The sequence below is a fragment of the Bolinopsis microptera genome, chromosome 1 (assembly GCF_026151205.1).
Source record: "Bolinopsis microptera isolate Bmic1 chromosome 1, MBARI_Bmic_1.0, whole genome shotgun sequence".
NCBI lineage: Eukaryota > Metazoa > Ctenophora > Tentaculata > Lobata > Bolinopsidae > Bolinopsis > Bolinopsis microptera.
The window spans coordinates 24,727,173-24,751,511 of NC_087072.1; the positions used below are offsets into that span (position 1 = coordinate 24,727,173).

Below are 24,339 nucleotides of genomic sequence, written 5' to 3' on the forward strand. Positions count from 1 at the left end.
AATTACAGGGGAGAGAACAGCTCAGAACTACAGGGAGAGAACAGCTCAGAACTACAGGAGGGAGAACTACAGAGGAGGGGGAACAGCTCAGAATTATGTAGTTCTAAGCTGTTCTCCCTCCTGTAGTTCTTCCTCAGGTGAGCTGTTCTCTCCCCTCTAGTTCTCCCCCTGTAGTTATCCCCCTGTAGTTCTGAGCTGTTCATAGTTTGACTGAAAAATAGAGATGCACATCCAAATTTTAGGGCGCGGTTGCCATGGAAATGTACAAAAAATGTGTTTTTTGCAATTTTTGACGAAAGTGAGCACTTTAGGCTATATGTTTATTAATAAGTCTCATATAAATGTGCTGATTCCGCATCTTTTAAGCCTAATTTTAGCTCTGTAGGTGCAATGGGTCCTGAGATATCGAATTTTTCCAGATTTCTGAGGTTCGCGAGCACGGTTGTCATGGAAACGGCTTGGGGAACAGCTAAATTTCCGAATTTTTCAAAAATAATTTTTTTGGTTACTATTTACGTCTATGGGGATGTACAAAAAACTTTCCAAGATGATCGGACGAAAAAGTGAAAATTCAGGTCAGTCTATTCTGTAGCATCTGAGTGGTATTTTATGCTACATTCCCTCAGCTTCAGCTTGGCTGAATGAGATATCGTTCATTCAAAATTGGGTAATTATAGGCCTGTCAAGGATTGCAGCCCAATTACGAGCTGATCAATTGCAGCTACTTGTGCCATATAAGGGATAACTGAGGTCACGTGACAGTCGGTCCTATCACGTGACTGCTGATCCTATCACGCGATCTTGATTCGTAAATCCTCGGGCACGCAATCACATTCGTAACGTGTCGTATGCCGACTAGTATCTAGTCGGCATACGACTACGTCACCAGAGCTCAAGCTACTTGATCAGGCCTTACTATACATAGAATAATATAATAGTGTATCGCGTGATCTGGTATCACCTTCAGAAACCTAGGAGGCAGCTGGGCCAGAAATTTGAAGGATTTTTTGTTAATGAATATCGAAGCGAAAATCATGTAACCCTGTGTTTTTGAGGACGCTGAACACGATAAAACTGGTTATAATTATCATACTCCATGGCAAATTGTTTTATAATGCACTAGGATGTCATAGATGTTATTATATGCCCATTATATGCTAAGTTAAGCGCCTGAGCGGCTTATCGGATGGCATTAGTCTCTCTGCCGAATCTCAGTAATTGTAAAAAATGACTCTTGTTCTTAGCTAATGATCGGGCTTTAATGAAGGAAAGATCTCGAGTTCAGAAGACGAAAGAAATTTTTCCAAATATTTGCTTAAGATCAACGAATACGGATATCAACCAATATCGAAAAGGACTACCAAGGATTGTATCGGGACTTCTATAAGCAGTATTCACGTCTTAATAGCGGTTTCAGGATGAACTAGCAGTATTTTAGGATTGTGTTAGGGCTACTTACCGGTAGGTTGACGCTCCTGTTATATGAATGGCTTTATATATTATAGTAAGATACGGTATCTTAGAACTTTAGAAGCCATAATAAGTTAATAAACCCCAATTGATATAATGTATCAATTTTAGATAAACTTGCAGGAACCCGTATAACCCTAAAATGGTGTCAAGACACAAGAGACTAAAAAAATTATTACCTATTTAATTCGTGTTTTTGACACCACTTGGGGGTCCAAATTCTGGGCTCTAAAACTCCTATTCCTTGGTAAATTTTTATTTTTTCATGCTGATTTGGAGGCCATTAAAGCATTTGACCCAGTCAAAAAAGTTTCAGTTGTATATCTTTTACAGTTTTTGCGGAAAGTTGCGTTAAAGTTGATACCGTGGTGTCAGTAAAATGGTACGGATCCATCCACAAATATCGTCTCGCTAAATATATACAATCGTTCGCGCAATACAATTACCACACACGCGCTGACCTTTGACCGGCATTAATTTCGGCTAGGAACGATATTTTTCCACGGGATCAAAAGCATCTGATAGATATTACTCCCCTCTATCAGAAACAACTAAAAAGTCGATTTTGAGAACATTTCCATGAAGACCCCCCCCCCCCCCTCCCTGTCCCCTTAATACAGTCAAGTCGGCTATAGACAATTGTCTTACACGTTATCAACATGTCCTAGCTAATAAAGGACGATGGGTTGAGCAAATTATTAATTATTAAGTATTTTATTGTATTATTATAATATTTATATACTTTTATTATATTACCTAAATATGCGAAAATTAAGTGGAAATTTCATTTGTCAAAAAAAATTAGAGCCATTTACATTCTACACACTATTTTCAACTCACCCTGTATAATAAGATATTGATATTGGTGAGCTTGGGCCAAAACTCGCCTATATCAGGGGGATTAATATAGATCGCAAATACATATTAAATTGATAACGGATTATAACTGCGAATTGATTAAACAACACGTGCACTTGAGTGGAAAATTTGAACATCAGGCGCTGAGAAAGTTATCTCCTGTAGAGCACAATTCTAGGAGTGAGGTGAGAAACTAAGCGAGTTAATTTTCCGAGCCTCGACTTGAAAAATCGTAATCGACAATTTGCTCTCCTTTTTGCCGTAATTATTGTCTTTGAAAATCATGTCTTCAGCCACAAAAGTACCATTGCCGAAGGATAGAGCTGGAGATAATTTTCCAAGAAACGCTCATGCAGATGAAAATTGTTCCCAATTTTCGACATATGATGACTTTTAGATTTTTTGAAAAATAGATTATCATGATCGTAAGTTATATGAAGAAGCCACTACTATGAAAATTACAAAGACATTGCTATACAAGTCCAGCTGTTTGTGGGTGACAAATAGTAACGTTACGCTACAAGCACTCGTAATTTTTATCATGCCAGTATTTCTGGTTAGAAATCGAACAGAAATAGAAAGATTACCTCTGCTAATATTAATGTAACTTGAAATCAATTTTTAAATTTCACTGGTAAGTGCGAGTCTTCGGAACTAGTGCGAAAATTGTCATTCGATAAGATCTCAAATTAGAAATGCATGTCCACATAATATTAGCAAACACAATAAAAACAAAGTGTTGCTTACTTACACTTCAATAAAAGCAGGGTCTGATCTGTTAAGAGAAGTAAGACTCTCAGTAACTGAAGAACTGAACATATTGTCAGCTGATGACATTGAATTTGACTGGAAAGATTTCTCGTTCTTGACGCTTACAATCCGCTCATCTCTTACAAGAAGTCTGTTGTTCTCTCTTTCCTCCGACATCGTCTTTGCTAGTCTTCCCTTTCTGACGTATCCCTTGCGGAACCGAGCCCTCTTTTCTGCCACTGTCATCTTCTTTTCCCCGTTACTGCTCGAACTATCGGTTCTCTCAGTTGGTGGATGGTTATTAGTATCAGATGAACCGTTCTCTCTCAGAGGAGAGAGCGGTGTAGTTGGACTGTCTCCATTTGCTTCTCTAGTCCTAGTCGAATCTAATAGAGATTGACTGATTTGGCTTGTTTCCGTAGGCTGATGTCTGGGATGTCGGATGAGTAGTTGAGAGTAACTGCTGTTGGAATTGTTTTTCTGATCAGAGTCTTGTTTGATGAATTTCTTCATTGCTATGTTCGTATCACAGTTTATATTTGCCTCCGGAATGATGTATATAACGTACATTTTCTGTCCATAGATAACACCCAGGATAGAATAGACGGCAATAATGATGCTCCAACATTGGTACATGATATTCTTCCGACTGCTGAGCATGATGTAGGTTGAGATTGTGGAGATGGTTAACACGATGATGACGAACATTACCAGACAGATATACCTTGCTTCGTTAAAGTTAGTGGGCAGTCTCCTGGTCTTATAGGCGAACCACAGTAGTTGCCAGTATCATGGCGCAAACATATCCAATCCACAAATAAACCAAATCCATTCTGTGTTCGTTGCACATCATGAAGTTGTTTTCGCCAACATCAAGACTGCACAGAGTTTTAACGTGCAGTGTTTGGTTGTTTACCTTTTCTTCGTGGTAGATGTGCAGTGCTAGACAGATACCTAACTGAATTGCTGCAAAGATGCCCACTAAAAGAATGTTATATTTTATGCTCATGATCATTTTTTGAAGTTGGCTAGTCAGCAGTGATCGTCTATTGAATATCACATTAATCCTGTTTGTACGAGCGAAGAGCACAGCTAAAGGTATGACAGTTCCCAAACCAATGATGTACCGTTGTAGTGGACACGTGGTGTCCCCAGGACCCGATACCATGAGAATAGGGGCTGTCAGGAGCACCATCAGACTCACCAACATGATGTAACATAACTGAGGAGACGAGGCTTTGACTATGGGTGTGCCGGAGTTCCTGATCAGAGTTACCATCACAAAGCCATTACAGAATATCCCAACTGAGCTGGCTACAAATACCGCCACGCTAAAAGAATCGCCGTTAAGAATGGAGAACTTCTCTACCTCTTTGGAAACACATGTTGATCTGTTGAGACTGGGTCGCAGACACGAAGAACATTCTTCACATTTTTCATGTCCCCGACTTCTGTTGACAATGCTGTTGGACGGGCATGTCTTACAAGAGAAACAACAGCGAGGAGATTTCTTCAGGAGGACTCGGTATTGGTCTATGGCACACGGGTCACTGCAAGTTGAAATAATTCCTCGTGGATATGACGTCATATCAGTTGCTAGCTTGAGTGTGTTACTCTTCCTTGGTAAGGTATACACCTTTACTCCCTCTTCTCCATATCTTGCCTTTGCTTCAGTTTTCAAGTGAAGATTCATATTTTTTCGTAATTTTCCGAAACTGAAGTCAGTATTCATTGCATCTGATGTGTTCAGTGCTTTATAAACAGCCCTCAAAGATGCAATGACCCCTCCAGCATATCCATAAACTTGAGACTCCTTGATCAAACTCCTTGCACGCTTGCATTTCTTCTCATCCAAGACTGAAAACTGATGGCATGATTCACCATAAAAATCGTCCGAGTGTATCAATGAGTTTGTATCTACGATCTCACCAAAGTCCGGAAACAGACCGATAAAATGGCCAGACAGGAGGTTATCGTATTTTTGTAAAATCTGAGTGTTTACCGACCAACCGTCTGGTGCTATATAAACGGTATCAGTTCTACCTGATCTCTTGAAATAATCCAGAACTCTGGTCGCATACTTTCCCTCCATCCACATGATAAGAACCTTCACTCTGTCCTCCAGGACTTTCAACTGAGCTTCTATATCGCCGATATCCATTTTAAACGTAACCATTTTAGTTGAAAACTGGAGACAACAGTTCTTCTCGACCTCATTATCCCTGCTCGGAATTTCCTCCAACCTTTTCTTGAGGAGCTCGTATCCAATACTTCCGTAGGTGTCAGCCGTGGCTAGTATTGCTACGTACCTCCATTCCATATGTTGGATGATCTCCACAATTCTATTCACCTGTAGCTGGTACTGGGGCGCCAGTTGATGGAGGTATTCCAACCTCTGGGGATCAGAGAAATTACTTCCAGTACTGTAGAGAAGCTGGGGTAACTCTAGCGCCGCAGCGATGTCCGCTACTGATTTACCCTCACGGGGAGTCCCCGGTCCAATGATTGCCACGTGATTCTTACACGTGTCACCGCCTGGACCACATGACTCAGTGTAACAAACCTCATCAACATTGCACTTTCTGGAGTTACAATCCTCCTGGAAGTTAAACAAACCGATTATACGTCCAGCGGCTATAGGGTCGTGGAAACTGTCACACAGTTCAAGTACAACACAGATGTTCTGAGGCGGTTCCAGGGAGTTTATAGCAACACGGAGTCCCACAAGGTCGAGCAGTCTGAAGTCCACAACGTTACACTTATCTCCAGAGAAACACTCTGTGAGAGGTACAATCGTGGTGATTACTACTTCCTGCCTGACTTCAGTTTCCCCAACACTTGTTGTCATGTTTGAGATAGGGTCTTGTATCCCACATGACTTATAGACGGTCTGACAGAATGTAGTGTGTTGCAATGCCCCGTACACACAGCAAACCGACAAGATGATGGGTGCTAGGCGGGCTAGTAACATTTTAGTGGTGCCATTTCAAACCTGAAAGAGAATGAACCCTACAGTGTACTGGAAAACAATTGTATAGGAAAAGAAAGCAACTTTATACACTACAACGGGGTCGATATATAGCTATTATTCGTAACGAATTAAAGTAGTGATTTTATAAGCGGAAAGTTGAGGTTCGGGTTAAAAACATGGTTAAATTCACCTTCTAATCGAACTGCAACATAAAAACTAGGCAAAGAAGCCCTCTGACGTCAAATACTACGACCGTTCGAAATGTAAAACTCATTTTATATCAAGGTAGCTCTCAAGTAATTTGCTAGGTCACGAGTAATTTGATTTCATGGTTCAACTACCAGTTAACAGCACACCGCTCCATCCCAGGGTTCAGCAATTTCATGATTATCATATCGTCCTGACAATCATCTGCCTGAATCGATCGAAATGGGGCGGGGTACTTTCATAAATATTCACAAAATTTAATGACGTTTGTAGACTAAGCGAGTCGATGCCTCACCACACCAATGGCAAGCACAAATAAAGGATTTAAATTAAAATGACGGAGCATACCACTAACTTACGTAAATATATGCACATTTCACATTGCCCGTTTATCCAGTGGCTGGTGAGCTAAATTCAAATTATATAACCATCACGTATAACTACCATGCCAGCTCGAGTGGGCTAATGAGTGATGAGAGTCTGTGTCAGTGCTGCCAAAGAAGCATAACGGCTCCTTTACAAGTCTGTACGGGAGCACAATGCTCCCTTCAGACATGACAAGATCACTGTCAAATCTATCATCCAATTAGCTAAAATTCTATTATAAAGTATACTGCGTACTGATGAATATATAATAAGTGATCAAGGTTGTGGTGAAATTATCACCACTGTATGAGTTGATGTAATTCCCAAGAAAGGAGGACAATGTTAGATTCGTCTAATTAACATAGTGCACACACTAACGCTATATAGCACAAAACAAAACGCAGGATGTTGTGACTGATTTAGAAGCTGTTTCCACATCTCCTCGGCTTAATTTACGTTTAATTATTCACGAGAAAGCCAGCAAGGGTTGTGCAAAAGGTTGGAACATTGCGACGTTTAACAAAATATGCGCACACAGACTGTTTAGATCATAACACAATCAACTGCAAGACACGCAAATGATTGTATTTTAATATTACGTAGCACAGTAAGCTTGGTTTCAGCTGGAACTGAAAAGTACCTGGAAAAAGACGGATCGCCAGGAAATTAATGAGCTGAAATGCGACAAATTGGTTACTGTAACACAACTGTAACACCGGTAGGGCATCGTGTCAGTGGAAATATATCCTAATTATCTGCAGAAAAGTTAGTGAAAGGTTAAGTGAGGTCCTGTGATATCAACTTACAGTTTTTTTTCACTACGCTCAACCGCTTGACTGTCTACTGTAGATTCCCGAAAATTGGTTCCATTACAACAGGGGGATATATATTTGAAGTTAAGACTTTCATCTAGACCGCGGCCGAAGTAGCGTAGATTAAGACTCACAATGCAGTGGATAAAATTTAGTGATACTATTCTAACGACCAGGCCCAGATCGATTAAAACATGAATTTGAAGCCTTTACCCGAACTATATGCCTGCGCTTTAAGGAAGCCTCAATTGTACAAGCTGCTCAGACAGGCTGAGTAGGACAATTAAAGGCAGGTCTGCCTTTGTGATGAGTCCTGAACTGGAAGCCGCACAAACATTCTCCAGCTCCCACACCTCTAAAAGTGCTGAATACCTGCATTTAAAGGGACAACTTGAGACCAGACGAGTTTTACAATTATGATACTTGCATTTTAAGATATATGACTAATATGAGTAATGTTGGGGTACATGTAGAGGCTGTAAAATCACGCAACTATCAGGCCACCCGCGTAAGCTAACTACTAATTTTACTCGACCATACTGACTATACCTCTGTTATTCATTAAGTTGTTCATTTTTTGCTTTTTAGGTGATATGTAAATGATATGTCACCATTTTAAGAAGGTGCCAGCATAATTTACCCGCACTAGAAACCCAAAGCAATTTCGTAACCACTTGCACTACAATGAACGGCTAAATTAGTCCGTACAATCCAGTCGCGCCGTTGATCTTGACTCCTGGGTATTATGTTATTTTGTGGTATGCAATGGCTGACACAATGCAACTGTCTGACTAGGACTATGTTCATTTATTGGCTCAGACTTGCTTTGTCTTTTTCCTACTGAATCATAAATCTTATCAGTAGTCAATGACTAGACCTGGGATTATTGTAAATGTAATCATCAACAATGATAACGTCTGGACTTTCGACCAGCTCATAAAATATCAAATTAATTCCCTCTGGAAACCACCAAGTTAGCTCGAAGATGAAAATGTAAGGTAAAACGAACTGAAATGTAAATTAAAAAATAATACATTAGAGCAGTATTAGTTACTGCTATGAAATATGTCAACACTTGTATGTCTGTATTTAAATTAACTTCGAACATTTTCACTGCATATCAGAAATCTTGTGGACATATCTAGATTCAGTGTAGGTAGACTATATAATAGAATATCTATATTCTATATATAGATATTCATTAACGCTTGACGCTTCCCTCTCATCCTTTCTTTTTTCACCACCTGTTAAGTATTCCTATTTGGAAAAGTCACTCATTCTGATCTAAAAGATCATATTTTATAATATAATAATATAGTATCAATATTTAGTGTACATGACCGCCAGACCGCTTGAAGTATCGTCATAATCCAAAAATGCTAACATTATAAATTGAGATCTGGAACGCTAACATAAAAAACCATTAAATAATTGTATTTTGGATTTGGACCAGAAAGAATATATAACAATTTTATTGACACTGTTAGTATAAATGTGTTCTGTGAACCGGTACCAATTTTAATTATCAACTGAGGGAAACAGATTTAATTTGCCGAGCAGCCTTATCGTGGCAAAATTAAATCCGTTTCCCTCGGTTCTATTAATACAAAAGATTATAAAATGATTTTTACCAGTAGCATACTTTAGTTTGCATCTCTCTGTATAGTAGACTGTAGTATAGTACAGTATAGCGAGTGTAGCTATGTCCCAAATCCATTCAGCATTAAGATTTTGTGTGTACATAATATACTGTCTGGGGGCGAGGGTGGGTGTGTGCATACGGAAGATTGAGGAATACTGTTTCAATATATTCATTTCAAACACAAGAAAATCTTTCCTGTTAGATAATTTAGTTTGCCGAGCATGTCCAAACCGGTTAATGCAAAATTGTACATCAATGTACAAATAATGAAATAATATTTGCCAAGATGCATGCTTTAATAAATTTGACCTATTTGACGGCCACTTATTTTTTCTTTCCCTGTAAATAGGTCTCAAACCATGTTCATTCATTTAAAACACAAGAGAATAATTTCTAGAAAACTTTATTTTGCTGAGAAGCCACATTTTTGTGTTTTTACGACGTAAAGTTTAAAATACAGTATAGATGTGACATGAATAATTGAATATTGACACAGAAATCCTGACATAATTCCACTTTCAGAGTCGAGCAGCAAAGAAGAATATAAACTACAGAGATCCAGTATCTGACGCGGAAGATACCGGGTCAGTCACCGCTTCAGAGTTCTCAACTACCACTACATCTACTGTCGTGAAGCCTCCCCCAAAAAGCGTCAAACCTGTATTTTCCCTAAATTCAGAGCTACCAAGTGACACGTTTGATCCTGTGGCAATGCTGGCTGACTTGAACGAATCTTTAGATGAGGATGAGTTGTTTAGGGATGTAAACAATAGAATAGGGAAGACTAGTAACGAACAGTCTCAAAAACTTTGTAACAAAATGGCCAAGGATGAAGTTTTTAATTGCTCATCAAAAAATTCTCAGACGTCCCACAACTCAAAAAATAAACAACTTCAGCAGCAGAACCCACTCACAGACACCAGCGAAGAGATCGCTATGATATCTGCGGAGTACGACGAACTAAACAAACAATCTCCAACCCAGATATCTGCAATCCAAGATGAGGAAGATATAACCTGTATCCCTTCAACTGACAAAGTGGGAATACCTCTTTCCTTCACAACAGACGTCTCTACCCTCACCAGTATGATTAGCAAGGATCCGTCCCCCATCATCAAAACGAACTTTTTTAAACTTCCCACAGACCCGATAAAATCCATCAAACTTAATCTCAGTCCCGAAGTTCGAATGATTTCCCCGGCCGTTTCGGAAGATAATAACACAATTGGTGAGGTGAGCCCTGGTGAGGTGAGCTCTGGTGAGAACTATGCTGGTGATGATCCGGATAGATTTAGTTGGAAAGATGATGTTCTTGTTGATGTTTTTGAAGATCAAATCTTGAAGGAAGCCCAGAAAATGAAGAAAAACCAAAAGAAATATAATTCAAGGAAGATAAGCAAATCAGGTAAAGAAAAGAAGACAGCTCAATCAAAAGAAAACTTTGAACGTCTTGAGAAGCTACAAGAGTCATTTGACCAAATAAATCAATCAACAATTTTTGAAGTTGCTGTCACCAAGGATTCTGACTGTAAACTAATGCTTGTCGAAGAGGAACCTTCTCGAAAGAAAGAAGATAAAGTATGGCTAGAAGGGTCTGATTCTGGGTCATCTTATTCTGCTAAAGATACTGGCATGGATGTTATCATCGGTAAACAGATAACAACCATTGCTCCGCTCCAAGTTACCAATAATGATATATCTGTTCAGTTTAACGAAGTTTCCAATTGCATGGTGACTGAGGCTGACAGCTCTGGTCTCCTCATGGATATAGAGGAATTCAACACTCCGCCTGTAGATACTGTGAGAGCAGAAGAGACAGAGAGTATGTTTTCCAAAATTCTGGAAGAATCGAGACTGGCCGGGAGCATGTTCAAGGCCAATACGCCCTCTAATCTTGTTAGTACACCTACCAAGTGCAAGTTATCTCACATCAGAGAAGCCGAAATTGCGAATGTGTCGCCGTTCCAACAATTTTTGGAGAAGGTCGGTGGAGTGAAGAGTCCAATAAAAGGGAACGACTACTTTTGGGACGGAAAGCAAGACAAACAACCAAAGAGTAGGATGGTTTCCCGAAATGACAGTGGTTTTGAAACTTTGGAACAAATCTCAGCTAATCTTTCTCTCCCATCATTCTCAGCAGCCGAGCAAAAGTTATCAAAACGTCCCAGGCTCACTCCCAGCCAATGTTTCAGTCAGTCATTCTGCGGATCTCCTCCCCAAACCAAACAAAAGAAAACACTGGCCTCTCAAAGTCCAGGAAAACAAGAACTCGAGGAGTACTACAACATGCTTTGTAAGACTCCAGGTAGAGTGTCTCAACAATCTAACGCTTGTTCAAGTCAGCCGCTTTTAGATGATCTCGCTTTAAAGTCACAAGATTATCAGATAGCGGAAATTAGATTGTCACCCTTAGTAGAAGATAGGAGTTCACCTAAACCAACATCAGGTTAGGATTTTGCTTGTATATGTAATTTTTCTGCACAAATAACGGCGACCATTGCGATCGGTGTCACCACCCCCATGGTGACTATTTAAATGTTTGTCTTTTGAAATTTTGTTGATCGCATCCATCATATATAACATCTAGCACGTGTGCACTTTAGAATTTGAAGACTTTTACAATTTCTTCGATTCATCATTCAGCTTGTAGTAATGAAGAGGATCAACTAGACGAATTGAATGATCAGTTATCTCAGAGCAGCAGTTTTGTTATTCCTCCGTTCATGTAAGTCCGTACTCTATTTCTGTAAATTATGATCACTCATTTTGTCTTTATCTTCATTTATCGCAATATTTTAATATGAATTTACACATTTATTAAGATTATGACGTTATCTCCGTAGATATTCCGTCTTTTCGTGATTTCTTACAGAAATTAGATTACGAAATTTCGATTACTCAGGTTAAATACAGAAGGTGGGATGGCGCTTAAAATGCTTCAAAATACCTCTAGACAAATGAAAGAGGTAATCTTGAATTACATATTTACTTTTCAATTTAATCAGACTTGCAATTTTCGTTAAATATCCTTGCAAAGAAATATGATAGTTTCAACCAGGATAACAACTTCTGATGATCTCAATATAAAAACTCTTGTGATGATATATATTTAATCGTAACCAACCTTTCAGAAACAAAGACACAAAAATAAAGATAACATCGACCTGATAACTAAAGATGTTGCCACAACAGCTCAGTGGTTCTTCGACACTCACAAACGCAAACGGTAATTATTGTTAATTATCCCACTTATTTATTCGATTCTATATTATCATGATGATGAAAATCTAAAATATATAGCTACAATGAGCATCTCAAAAACAATATTAATACAATCCTAAAATGTACCATGTAATAATATTATAACCTTAGTATAGTCCTTATATAGATGTACTTAACAAACTTCTTATCAGCCATGTAATCCAGAAAATTGTGCTGATATGCAGCGTTATAGTTTTTTAAGTTTTTTTCTTCCTGTTTGTCATTAATGAACCGCTAAAATGAACCGCTAAAATGAACCGCTGTATCTCAACCAGGAAATCAGTTTTAGTTGAGATAACGGACAAAGTTGAAGCTGAAATCAGTGGTATCGAATCTGATCTCGTGGATATAAAGAAGTAAGTCGAACAGTAAACGTAATGCAGTGGTTTTCCGTCGTTACCCACAGAATAAGAACTGTCCAATGCAGAATATCAATATTTTTGTTAGGATCTCATGATGACTCTACTATGAGCTGTGTTCCTTTCGTCTGTTTCACTCGTAGCCACCCTATCCGTTTATATTTGTGCCAATTTTATAGGGATAGTGCGGATACTGAAAACGTCAGCCGCTGCTAAGTTTTCAAGTGACAAACATCCTCAAACACATTTACAGTGACAGAAAATCAGCGCGCGCCGTAGATTATTGATCGCTGCGCCCGCGCATTATTCCGCCCTTTTGCCCGTTTTGTGACCGAAATAGTTGCCACAAGGAAATCGATGTTTCACCAACAATCTTACCAAAGGGCAAAGACAAACCAAAATGCGAAAAAGCTTAGAACTTGAAAACTGCCAGTGAATAGCGATGGAATCTCTTTAGAAAATTGGAATTGAAATACATTTTCTACAAGTTAATCCGAGTTCCGACTCGATTATATGCTTTTATATTATTAGCTTATAGACAATTAGCCACCTGACTGGGAGTAAACTTGCGTAAGTCAAGTTGTTTTTAATAGCTTGGAGAACATTGACCGCACCGAAGACAGAAGTCTGAAAATGTTTGCTGCATTTTTAATTTCGCTGCAAAAATGCTACGCTCTCACGTGTGCATGGCTGCTAGATTACTTGCGTTACTTGCGTTAACTGTTACGAAACCATTCAATTTCCATTAGCCTCTGTAATTAACATTACCAAATGACAAAACTGTCTCTTGCAGGAAAGAAGAGACAGCTCTGAGGAATATAGCCCTGGCTCATAAAACCCAGCGGGAAGCTCGGATAGTTTTAGAAAATAAGATGAAGTTGCTGAAGCAGAGAGCAAATCTGAAGCTTCCAGTTGATGTAAGTATTCTCGGTTGATTTAACTTAGCAGAGGTATCTTTTTTGTATAGTCATACCCTTCCGAATACGAAGAAAAACATGTAATGTGTGTGATTGCAACCTTTTCCAGGAAATGGAAGGTCTACAAGAGGTCAAGCAGGCTCTCTTCAAACAGCTCCAAGCAAGACAGGCTCAGAATGATAAAGATCAGGTCCAGCAGCAGCGGAAACAGTTGCTGAAACAGGTCAGCCTCCTCGTGATGTCGGAATTTGATTGAGTTAATCAGTCGTATTTGGTTTGGAGACTCGAGATTGAGCTTAGTTTGATGAGAAGCTATCCAATGATATGGGCGTAAATGAGAGCATTATCACTGACTAAAAGAATTCGTGCTGTCGGTATAAGGACACGTTCATTTGAGTTTGAGGATATTGGTAAACAAAAATAATAGCGTTTTTGACAATAGTGGCTTAATTTTGACATCTATTAACCTAGCACGTTCAGAAGTTCTGAACATAAGCCACGTAAGCCATACTCCCATATGCACCGCTCAGAAAGAAAATCTATTGTTGTTAGGCACTATAATGTTTCAAATGTCACATTTTGTGTGACTTAGTTAACTGCAGTTGTCTAATTATCATTCCTTGGTCTGAAATATAGTAAATTAGGTCAATCTAACAATTATGATACAACAGTGGTTAATGGGCACGGATCGAACGGTTACAAGGCAATATTTGGGTAACTTTGTCACACTCATGATACCATACCTCTATTCTACTGTGAGGTGTCCTAAAAACCCTTTCAACTCATTATTTTATGATTGCTCTACCAAGCATAGCCCTAAAATATGTTATTTTGAATAGTTAGCTAATACAGGCACTTGGTTATTGGGAAATGATGTTAATTCTGTCACAATATATGAATTTTAAAATTTTGGGCGAATAATTTATATCTGATTTTGGTTTGAAAGGCGGGAAAATTTTATATGATGACAATGTAGTTGATGCAAGTTAAGATCAGTTGATGTTTACATTGTCACAAAAATTATACGAAATCGTAAATAGATTAAAAACAATGATTATAGAATGAGATAGTCTCTTATAATAACTCTTATAATAACTGATGTGACAAAGTAAACATGTCTTGCCCCTATTTTGAAGATCTATATTCTATACCTCTATTAGAATATTGTCCAGAACATCAGAGCTTAAGTTTAACAATTTTAGGTTAAATTTGTCAAAGTCACTAAAAATGTGACAAAATTAACTTTTCATGCCCCAACAATTTCAAGATAGTGTGTAAAAATTAGCATAGGCTGCTTTATTACCTATATAAATCAATCCAAACTACAAAAAATATATGTTTATGTGATGACGATTACCTAACACTTATAATAACTGATGTGACAAAGTAAACATGTCTTGCCCCTATTTTGAAGATCTATAACTCTATTAGAATTCAGCATTCTTTCAGAAACGATCGGAAGAATATTGTCCAGAACATAAGAACTCAATTTTTAAAATTTAGATTAATTTGTCAAAGACATTGAAAATGTGACAAAATTAACTTTCCCTGCCCCGCAAGTATCAGATAGTGTGTTAAAATTGGCATAGGATTTATTACAGGTATATTAAAGTATTAATCGATCCAAACTACGAAAAATATCTTTTAATCTGATGACGATTACCTAACTCCTATAATAACTGATGTGACAAAGTAAACATGTCTTGCCCCTATTTTGAAGAACTATACCTCTATTAGAATACTATGTAACTTTATCATCAAAAAAATTTCGATAAACTAGTTATTTTGCCAGCAAGGAGCTAACAGACTACAGAGTTTTAATAATTTTTTGTGACGAAATTACCCTATTTTTGACCATGTAGCGGTAGTTTAATTGTGACACTGTTAACATATTACCACCTGATAATGATTTATGTGACTGGTGCATGGTACTAGCAGTGTTGTTTGATCCATAGTACGTATAATATAAGGGGTTTAAGCTGGTATATCATTATTTGTTCAATTTCACACATGTTCAGATATTATCAAGATTATGTGACAAAGTAAGCTTGGTTGTGCCTTCTGTGTTTTAATTCCTTACGACTATATGATATAATAACAATTCCCAGCACTGCCAGGCCATCAAATAAACTTACACTACTCAACATTGCTTATCAGGGTGCCCTAAACATTCTTCACATATTTCCTTTAATGTGTGACAGAGTAAACCTGAATGCACCATCTAACGAAAAAATTCGTCAAATATGTAGGTAATGGTCATATGTACCCATCCAATCAACTGGACACTCAAAAATTTGGTCAAAAACGGCAGCAAGGGGTCCATATTTACTCCGTCACATGTTTATAGTGTGACAATGTAACCATTTCCGTGCCGGCCGTATTTAAGCGATATCTTATCACCTGATTAAGATATCGTTATGTGACAAAGTTAGCCTAGAGGATGAGACGATTATCCTAACCATCAAGGGTTAAGTAATTTCATAGTGTGACAAAGTCAACTACACTGTGCCTTTTAATAGGGTCACTTATATTTACCAATATCCTCAAACTCAAATGAACGTGTCCATAAAGTATAATCCACAATTTGTGAAGTTTTGTGTAATTTTTAGATTTATACTAATTTTCATTTTTATTTTAACTTCAAACTGATTTTTGAATTACAATGAGTCGTATTTATTTCATGCAAGTTTGACCGTGATATACTATTTCATTGTATTTGTTGCAAAAGAGTGAAAAGAGTAGTAATTTTTATTTGTTAATAATGTTTCGAATTTGTCAATTTTGTACATATTCAGTGATTTTTCTAGCAAGGCTACAATTTTTATACGTTATTATAAGAGCTTTGTTGTAAACAAATAATTCAGAGGATCTCTATCAATTGAATTGTTTATTTTTGATACATTTAATATCAATACTTACAAAATGACAGAAATTGTTAAAAATTTAAAGAAAAGTGTGCCTGGTTTCAACAAGGATTTAAAGAAATAAATTGTTAATACGTCATGTCTGAAATATAAGTGCGTAAATAGTTTCTCGAAATCATGATAATTTAATCACCCAGGCGGAATTATTATCAAACGTACGAGCGTCTAAAATACCCAAGCAAATACCTTACGGGCATAATATATTGTGTACGAACGGAATTAGCTCAAGAAATGATAACTTCCTTTCTCTCTTTGAAATAACAACAATAAAAATCAGTGAGTCTAAAATCGGTCACATAAGTAATCAATGGTTTTCAGAATGATCATTAGGTACATATTTTCTGTGGATAAATAATCGATTCTCGCTACGGGACTCATAAAATTAGCGGGACTCATAAAATTAGCTCATAAATTCCTAAAGAGGTAAGGAGAGCACGAAATCCTCAAAACAGGGATTTTCGAAGGGGAATCATAATTGTTGAAGAAAATCAAACACAAATAAAAAATAAATGATTGTCGTCTGTGCTAATTTGAACACTCCTCTTAATTCACACCTATAGATGTCCATATTCATCTAAACAGTAACACTATCTCGTCACTGGATTGTTCTTCCGCGGAATTTCAACTTTCCGCAACACTTACACAACATGTCTCAATCCTTGTTAAATTCCAATGAAATAGCAAATTCTGTGTGCTCTGCACAAGTCGTTATGATAATTCACCTAAACTGTTACCATGACCACTAAACACCGGTTGCCATGACAGCCGACACTGGCAGGGTGATGACCTCTTCCCAGTGCGACCTGTTATTGTCTATTAGCCTGCAAATGTCTCGGGTGAATGATGTATCGCAGAAGTCTGCCCACAGAGTGAATAAGGGTTCGGCGATGTAGTCTATGAAGCCGGTGAGAGCTTTAGAAGGAACGCACTGGTCTCTATCGAACATTTCTATAACGTCGAACATCATTTTCTTCTCCTCATCTCCCTGTCTCCAGAACTCCTCCAGAACTAGTTTACCCCACTGCACACACGTGGACCACGGTCTGGCGGTGTTGCTGAGGGGGTCAGAGTGTCAATAATCGTTATTTGTTAGGTTAACACAAGTATTCGATCATGGCAAATTAACAGCAATTTTACAATCGTTAACATGAACGAGGCGAGTTGAAAAGCGAAACTCTTAAGTAACAACCTACAAATCTCAAACTCTTACCATAAATCAGAACACTTCATGGCGAGTCTCAGTACCACTTTTCTATGTTCCGCATTCTCAGGATCGTATCCACCCACCATTAGGGCCTTCATGTTGTTCACATACTTTTGGTGCTGAGCCATGTCTGTGGCCATGATCATGTCGTCGACTAGACGCAGTATGTCATCCCTGAAACAAATACCTTGATTAATTTTCTGTGGTGCCTTGTCAGAGAGTATATTTAACACGTGACTCGTTATGAGACGCGGCTTGTCAAATTAGTTTTAAGCTGTCAAGTGGGTAAGACGAGTGCTCTATATATTACTGTAAACGAGTGTCTAGGAGATGACGGTGTGTGACTCAGATTTTTGAATTCTGTCTAATCATCTAGTTTAGCTCATGCCGGGACGAGTGCTCAAACACCACAACTTGAAATTGGACATTAAATCAAATTTGATTTGACATGAATAATGCGTGTCAGGGAAATTTTCGTTGATTTATGACATCTTTGAATTTAATTTACCAAGGCCTAAATTGAAAGCTGGTGACTGGTGTCACCAAGGATAATTAAAAAGGGTTTCCCTAACGAAAGCCGTCGTACAATTTGATTTTGACATCTTAATTATGTCAACGTCACAAATTGATGTAGTCATATTCTTTTCAGATGAATAAAGTCTTTTGAAGTGACCCAGATTTTTGCGTATAAATTTCATTGCCCTACCATAAAATAAAAATATTATGGAAAATATGGTAGTCCAATTATAAATCTGCTACTCACTGGTCATTAAGAGATAGATGGGAGATGATGCCGCTTTCCTTTATAAGAGATTTAGCTACTTTTGAGTGATGTTGTTCCAATAGAGATGTGTTCTGAAAAATAATGAGCGTTATCAATTTTGGGGCAAGAGTAATCCGTCCAAATTATAACGGTTACAGTTAAACTGCTTGAGAGATATGATTATAATATTCCTACAAATGTTCTTTAATAAACTTACCCCATTGATTTTCATGAGATGACTGGCAGTTTTTATCAAGAAGTTCTGATTGACTCCGGGATGGTTAACATCGTGAGCTAGAGCAGCCAGGATGCTGGCCAGCAGCTCCTTGGGTTTGAAGGATTCGATAGATCTGAGGTTGGACAGTAAACAGTGAAGGGCTTGAGCTACGTCTGCGGCGTGGGTTGCGTTGTGGAACGGGTTCTCTGGTTCGTAGTGCTGTTCTAACAGGTCTGAGATAGGGTTGGTGTTAGTTTTATGTGTAGCACACTGTTTTTGTGTATTATGTGGCGTTCTGAGTGTCATGGTGTGTGATAATTGTGACTCTGAGAACGTTCAGAAAGTTTCTGTGTTTTATTTCCTGTTATTTCGATATGACGAAATAATTAAATTTCCGATAAGAGATTGACTTTGAAAAAGCTAACTTGAAAGATAAGCTCATTTGGTGAATTATAACCGTGAAATTGAGTTTGTGACACTAAAATGGGGAATCAAATTAGATTTTCAGATGGGGTCAACAGTATATTATGTAGCACACTTTTCTCGAAAGCTCGAAAAACAGAAAATACGCCTGTTATCAGCAATTCATGACTTTGCTAGAATAACCGGCCTAAATCCAAAATTAAATCTTATAGAAAGATATTCTACTCACTTAGAAATTTCAAGACTGACATAACATCAAGGTTAAATTCTTCGAATAGGTCGTGTTTTATCAGGAGCTGGAATCCAATGTAAAACAGGCATCTTCCTTTCGTTATTCTGGCTATGGAAAGTGTGTCGAAGTCCCAGAAACCAATTCTGTTGAGTTGACTCTGAAAAGGTGGATAAGTTAGTAAAACTATTCCAACTATTCCAACTTTTCGGAACATTAAATATAAAAGCATTAATATGAACTTCCTAGTTCCCATAATACTCATGTTCAATTCATAACAAGCCACCCAGTAAATAAACTATACATATAGTTACTAGGAATATACAATAGGTGTTAAGAAGTGAAGAATTCAGCTGAAACTAACCAGGTTAAACCTAACAAGCCTATTATCTAATAATTGTTGATTATTTGGACCCAGATTCAGTCGCCTAGCTCCGCGCGCGCGCTGCTTTCAAAGCGTCAATGTGAGTGGGAAATTTTGTGCTTTACATTAAAATAATGAAATAATCGCCTATCCATCACTTAAAATCTATGAATCATAAGAGGCCAGAAGCGAAATCTGTTTCTGCGAAATTTGTCTCTTCGTGACGCATTTGAAGGGATTCAATAAAGTTAGTGACCAACATTTAGGACCTTTTGTACCATGAATAATCAATGTGATATTGCTAACGACATTACATCATTATTGATGATTTAATAATCATGAGGGCCGCAAAGTGTTCCAGAGGGTAAAATTAAAGTGAAAAAGCCTGAGATTTTAGTATAGTAGATATTAACGTAAGTCTGTAACATTCTCAAACTAGGTAACCAGGGCGTCGGACCGCCAGAATACCGGATTAAATTTGTAATCTAGTCTGAGACATCGCATCGAATTCTAGCAAAATTATAGATTAAATTTTAAATAGCCCAAGAGCGCCATTTCTAAGAGAAATAAGAAAAATACCTTCATTTTTTGATAAACTAGTCGGATGACAGCATCTTAACTACCATCTTAAATAGCTCTTTTTATTGGGGAGACTAATTTGATATATCGTCCCAAAATAGCATTCACAGCACCAAAGCTCTCAAAATGGTCCCCGATTATTTAAGCTTAACCAATTTAAGCTTAACCAATTTAAGATATAGCTAATACGTTCTGACTGAATACTAACGTCTAGCTTCCACTGCACACTACAGCTGCCACTCTCAATTTTACGAAATATGCGATAAAATTTACTGCTCAGTTGAATTTATCTAAAAGAAGTCTTACAATAATGCCAAAATTCAATGAATATCCAACTTGTAATTTTGGCTGCCAGCCGTGATCTAAGCCATTAAGACTTATTCACTTCAGCAAACTTTGTGTGAAAAATAGGATACAAATTTTGATAATATGGATAATTCAAACATTGCAAATTTTACGGCAATTTTCACGAGATGGGAGGCATGAAGGTGGGGTTAGTGGCAGCACCCGATCAGCACAACAGCGTGTCAACACTCCTCGACACAACTATCAACAGCACTATTCCTTGATTGGTTCACAAAAACCACGTGACAAGACATCTACAAGGTGATTGGTCATGACTTACCCATTCCACTAGACCATCGTTGCAGAGTCGGTGTCGGGTAACGGTGGGTGCTGACATTTTGCGTTTGAAGCGCCCCGCGTAAGCCCCCATGCTCGGGTCCGCCGCACTGCTCTCTGTAGACTGCATCCTTCTTAGATCTACAAGGAGAAGTAACGACGTTAAACATGACAAATAACAAAGTTAAAACACATTTGAAAGACAAGCTGATACATAAGAAGAATATTGATTTAGTGTTGTAACGTGTTGTAACGTGTTGTAACGTGTTGTAACGTGTTGTAACGTGGCACACATCTCCAAGTTACGTGTTATTATTATGGCAGTATCTGTTTGGATATCTAGCACTGGTCAATAACACACAGCGCTGTGTTTCTCCAGATCTACTGCTAACTATATTAACTACTATCGTGTCCAGGACGGAATAACATGGACAGCTTCCGAGGAAATACTTGAAATTCCACAGAGAAATAACTCAAAATGCACCACGTACAACACTAGAATCAGGAGGTTAATTCAAGGAAGGAAAAAAACGGAGTAAACACAAAGCTAATGGTATGCGGATGTGGTGGCGAGAATAAAGTAATAGCAGTACACTTTGCAAATCTGCTAAGTGCTAATGAACCGATCTACGGGGAGAGCAACAGGACTCAATTCTTAGTATTTGAGCGCATATTGGTGGTCGTATAGTCAGGATTCAGGAATAATCGTATAGTTGTATAGTCGATTTTGTTAAGCTATAATTTAAGAGATCGTAATATTGTAAAATCGTAAAACTACGTCAGTAGGCAGTACTTAAATACCAATCAATTACTCTTTTGATAACTTTCTTGCGTTGGTGCTAGTTTTGTAGTTTTAAAAGGTGTGGTATCATTAATACGGAGTTTTTTCTGTAGACTAGCTATGCAAAAATCCTCGATTGTAAATAATGGCATTGATAGTGACAGGGTCTAATCGACACTAAAGTACCTGTTAACCACGTGATAATGTAAAGCAAGGAATGTAAACGGAGAACAACAACTTTTTGGTTTAATTTCAAACGAGAAGTGTGAAGATAAGCTGTGTAAGCAAAAAATTGACGAAACATGAAACGAGAACGTTACTTTTCACATTTGCTTCCTGCTTATAAGTGACAAAGAATTGCGTTCCTACTACAACAAAACAAGTACAGTGACTGAAGTCTTTAACAAAAGAATAAAATAAATTCCCTAATATCAGTATTGCAGGATATCTGATCCTACCGGAAACGATAACACAATTTCAGGAAATACGTCCTCCGACTCAAAAGCAGATTACATTAAGGTAAAAATTTGAGACACAGCAAAAAACCAGCTGTGATAATGATGTCAAAGGGTGAAATGGTTATACAGTTATACTGATAAGGCCTATTTAAATACGATTATCGTTAAATCATTGGCACGTACAGTAAAATTTGTCATAGTCTTAAATAAGGTATGATACATTATTATCGAGATTATAATCCGAGTGCAGGCAACAAATTAAGCGGCAGATAAGGTGAAACTTGATATTCCTGGGAGAAGAGGCCAGTAGTGGCAGTCTGTCGGTACTGCTAACCACACAGATCACAAGGGATGGTAACCACATTAGTAACCACATTAGTAACCACATTAGTAACCACATTATAATACCTGTGTCACGTGACTTCAGACACAAAAAAAAAAGAAGTTTGCAGGAAGTAAAGGAGAGGAGGAGGAGGACGTGTGCATGTTGAAACTGTGAAACTATAACACTGGTATGTTGGGAGAGAGAGAGATCGTGTTTAAATAGGAGAAGAGGGTCGGATGAAATTGAGCAAGAGCGTGACGTCATATGAAGCACTGACGATCTGTGACGAAACAGCAACCTATTACCCAAGAAGAGCAAGGTATTTTGATTATGCCAACACATGTGGCATTTTGATTAAATAGTTATGCACATTCTGCGGAATTATTGAGCAACCACACAATCCACAAACATGAAACCAGGAAATGAATGATTAAGTATAGGGTTGTAAACAAGGACCAATTTGGCCAGGAATCAGGGTGGGCCGGAGAGGAATTTCAACAGATGAATTTTATTATAATAATAGGATTCATAAAAATAAATTCCACAATGGTTCAAGAAGGGCAGGGCAGGACTGTGTGTGGTGTGAGGGGTTTTAATCAGAGTGGGCCGGAGAGGAATTTCAACAGATGAATCATAAAAATAAATTCCACGATGGATGGTTCGAGAAGGGCTTGAAAAGGGCAGGACTGTGGTTTTACTTGACACTTTCTGGAAGGAGCTCACCAAAACGATTTTTCATTTTAAGCGTTATGAAATTTGAATGAGGAGGATGCAAGAGGAACATCGTGTAAAAATGACTGGAATGTCTGTGATCTATCCTCTGAATTAATGCTATAAATGCAAACAAAACAGGACGTAGTTTTTATCGAAATTCACGCCTTATGATCATATAATTCACATGTTATTACAAACCTCAAAAGCACAATAATTGATAAAGGAGGGTCAAAAATTAGGTCATCATAAAAGAACATAAGCCGAGAGATAACATTAGCCGAGAGATAAGGATGAAAACAAAACCGAAGTCCACGCCCGTCGCTCAAATTAAATGATGCAATTGCCACATGATAGACCACATGAAAATAAAACTGAATCTACGCCATGCCTTACTCGCTGTTTTATATAAAACATCGAAACACAAAAGAACAGTTGACGCATTCATCAAAAATGACGCAAACTCCAAGAAATGTCGTCATAACATTGACCGCGAGAAAAGTAACAGAAAGCAAAACCTCAGCCTAGCCCACAAGCCGCCAATGCTGGTGCAAACAAATGAACACCACATGAAAATCAATATTATATATTAGACTGTAGCTGGTGGTAGATATGACTAGGTATGACGCGATATCATGGTACACTATTATAGATAGTACAGGAAGACTTATAAGGTGTTTAGTTCACAGACTACCACTAGTATAATGATGTGTCATGATGACTGTATAACAGTACATATTGTACCATTTCTATCTGTGGTTATCAAAGAGAATACCGGATATACGTCACAAAGATCCTCCCTCCCTCCCCCTCGCCCTCCCCCTCGCCCAATAAACGGATACGATATATCAGTATCAATTCGAGAACAGAGAAGAGAAACCACGTGTGAGAGGAAACCGCCTTGGAAAGGAAACCATCTTCCTGATAATTACATCTGCATACTATATCTGCTTACTATATATTATAGAGACAGAGTATTTCCGATATACATCCCATATGTATCGCATGAGTTCAAAAGAAGTTCCTCAAGCACGCAGTCAAAACATATCTCTATAATATGTATATTATCGCTTTATTATCTCCTCTTTGCATAACACCTGCACGACAAAGATCTTTTGTCAGTCTGG

General features: G+C 37.9%; 3 protein-coding genes across 4 annotated transcripts in view; 1 reads left to right on the forward strand and 2 right to left on the reverse strand.

The window, feature by feature from the left end:
• Positions 1-13,987, forward strand: part of LOC134816197 (synaptonemal complex protein 2-like) — a 35,877-nt gene extending 21,890 nt beyond the window's left edge. For both annotated transcript variants that reach the window (XM_063824958.1, XM_063824959.1), the window contains exons 14-20: positions 9,599-11,522; positions 11,720-11,801; positions 11,979-12,042; positions 12,208-12,302; positions 12,613-12,693; positions 13,490-13,613; positions 13,723-13,987. In XM_063824958.1, the coding sequence (XP_063681028.1) occupies positions 9,599-11,522; positions 11,720-11,801; positions 11,979-12,042; positions 12,208-12,302; positions 12,613-12,693; positions 13,490-13,613; positions 13,723-13,869 (2,517 nt within the window). In that variant the 3' untranslated portion in view covers positions 13,870-13,987. The remainder of the gene's footprint in view (positions 1-9,598; positions 11,523-11,719; positions 11,802-11,978; positions 12,043-12,207; positions 12,303-12,612; positions 12,694-13,489; positions 13,614-13,722) is intronic.
• LOC134823480 (metabotropic glutamate receptor 4-like) lies at positions 3,076-5,926 on the reverse strand. The gene is given in 2 exon segments (XM_063834960.1): positions 3,076-3,852; positions 3,854-5,926. Coding segments are annotated over 2 exon segments (2,850 nt in total).
• Positions 13,988-16,485: 2,498 nt separating the features above from the next.
• The window catches only part of LOC134826095 (high affinity 3',5'-cyclic-AMP phosphodiesterase 7A-like), a 32,528-nt gene continuing 24,674 nt past the window's right edge, over positions 16,486-24,339 (reverse strand). The window contains exons 5-10 of the mRNA XM_063838363.1: positions 20,942-21,078; positions 19,374-19,533; positions 18,722-18,954; positions 18,505-18,596; positions 17,748-17,915; positions 16,486-17,592 (exon numbers count right to left, since the gene is read on the reverse strand). Coding sequence (XP_063694433.1) covers positions 17,280-17,592; positions 17,748-17,915; positions 18,505-18,596; positions 18,722-18,954; positions 19,374-19,533; positions 20,942-21,078 — 1,103 coding nt within the window. The 3' untranslated portion in view covers positions 16,486-17,279. The remainder of the gene's footprint in view (positions 17,593-17,747; positions 17,916-18,504; positions 18,597-18,721; positions 18,955-19,373; positions 19,534-20,941; positions 21,079-24,339) is intronic.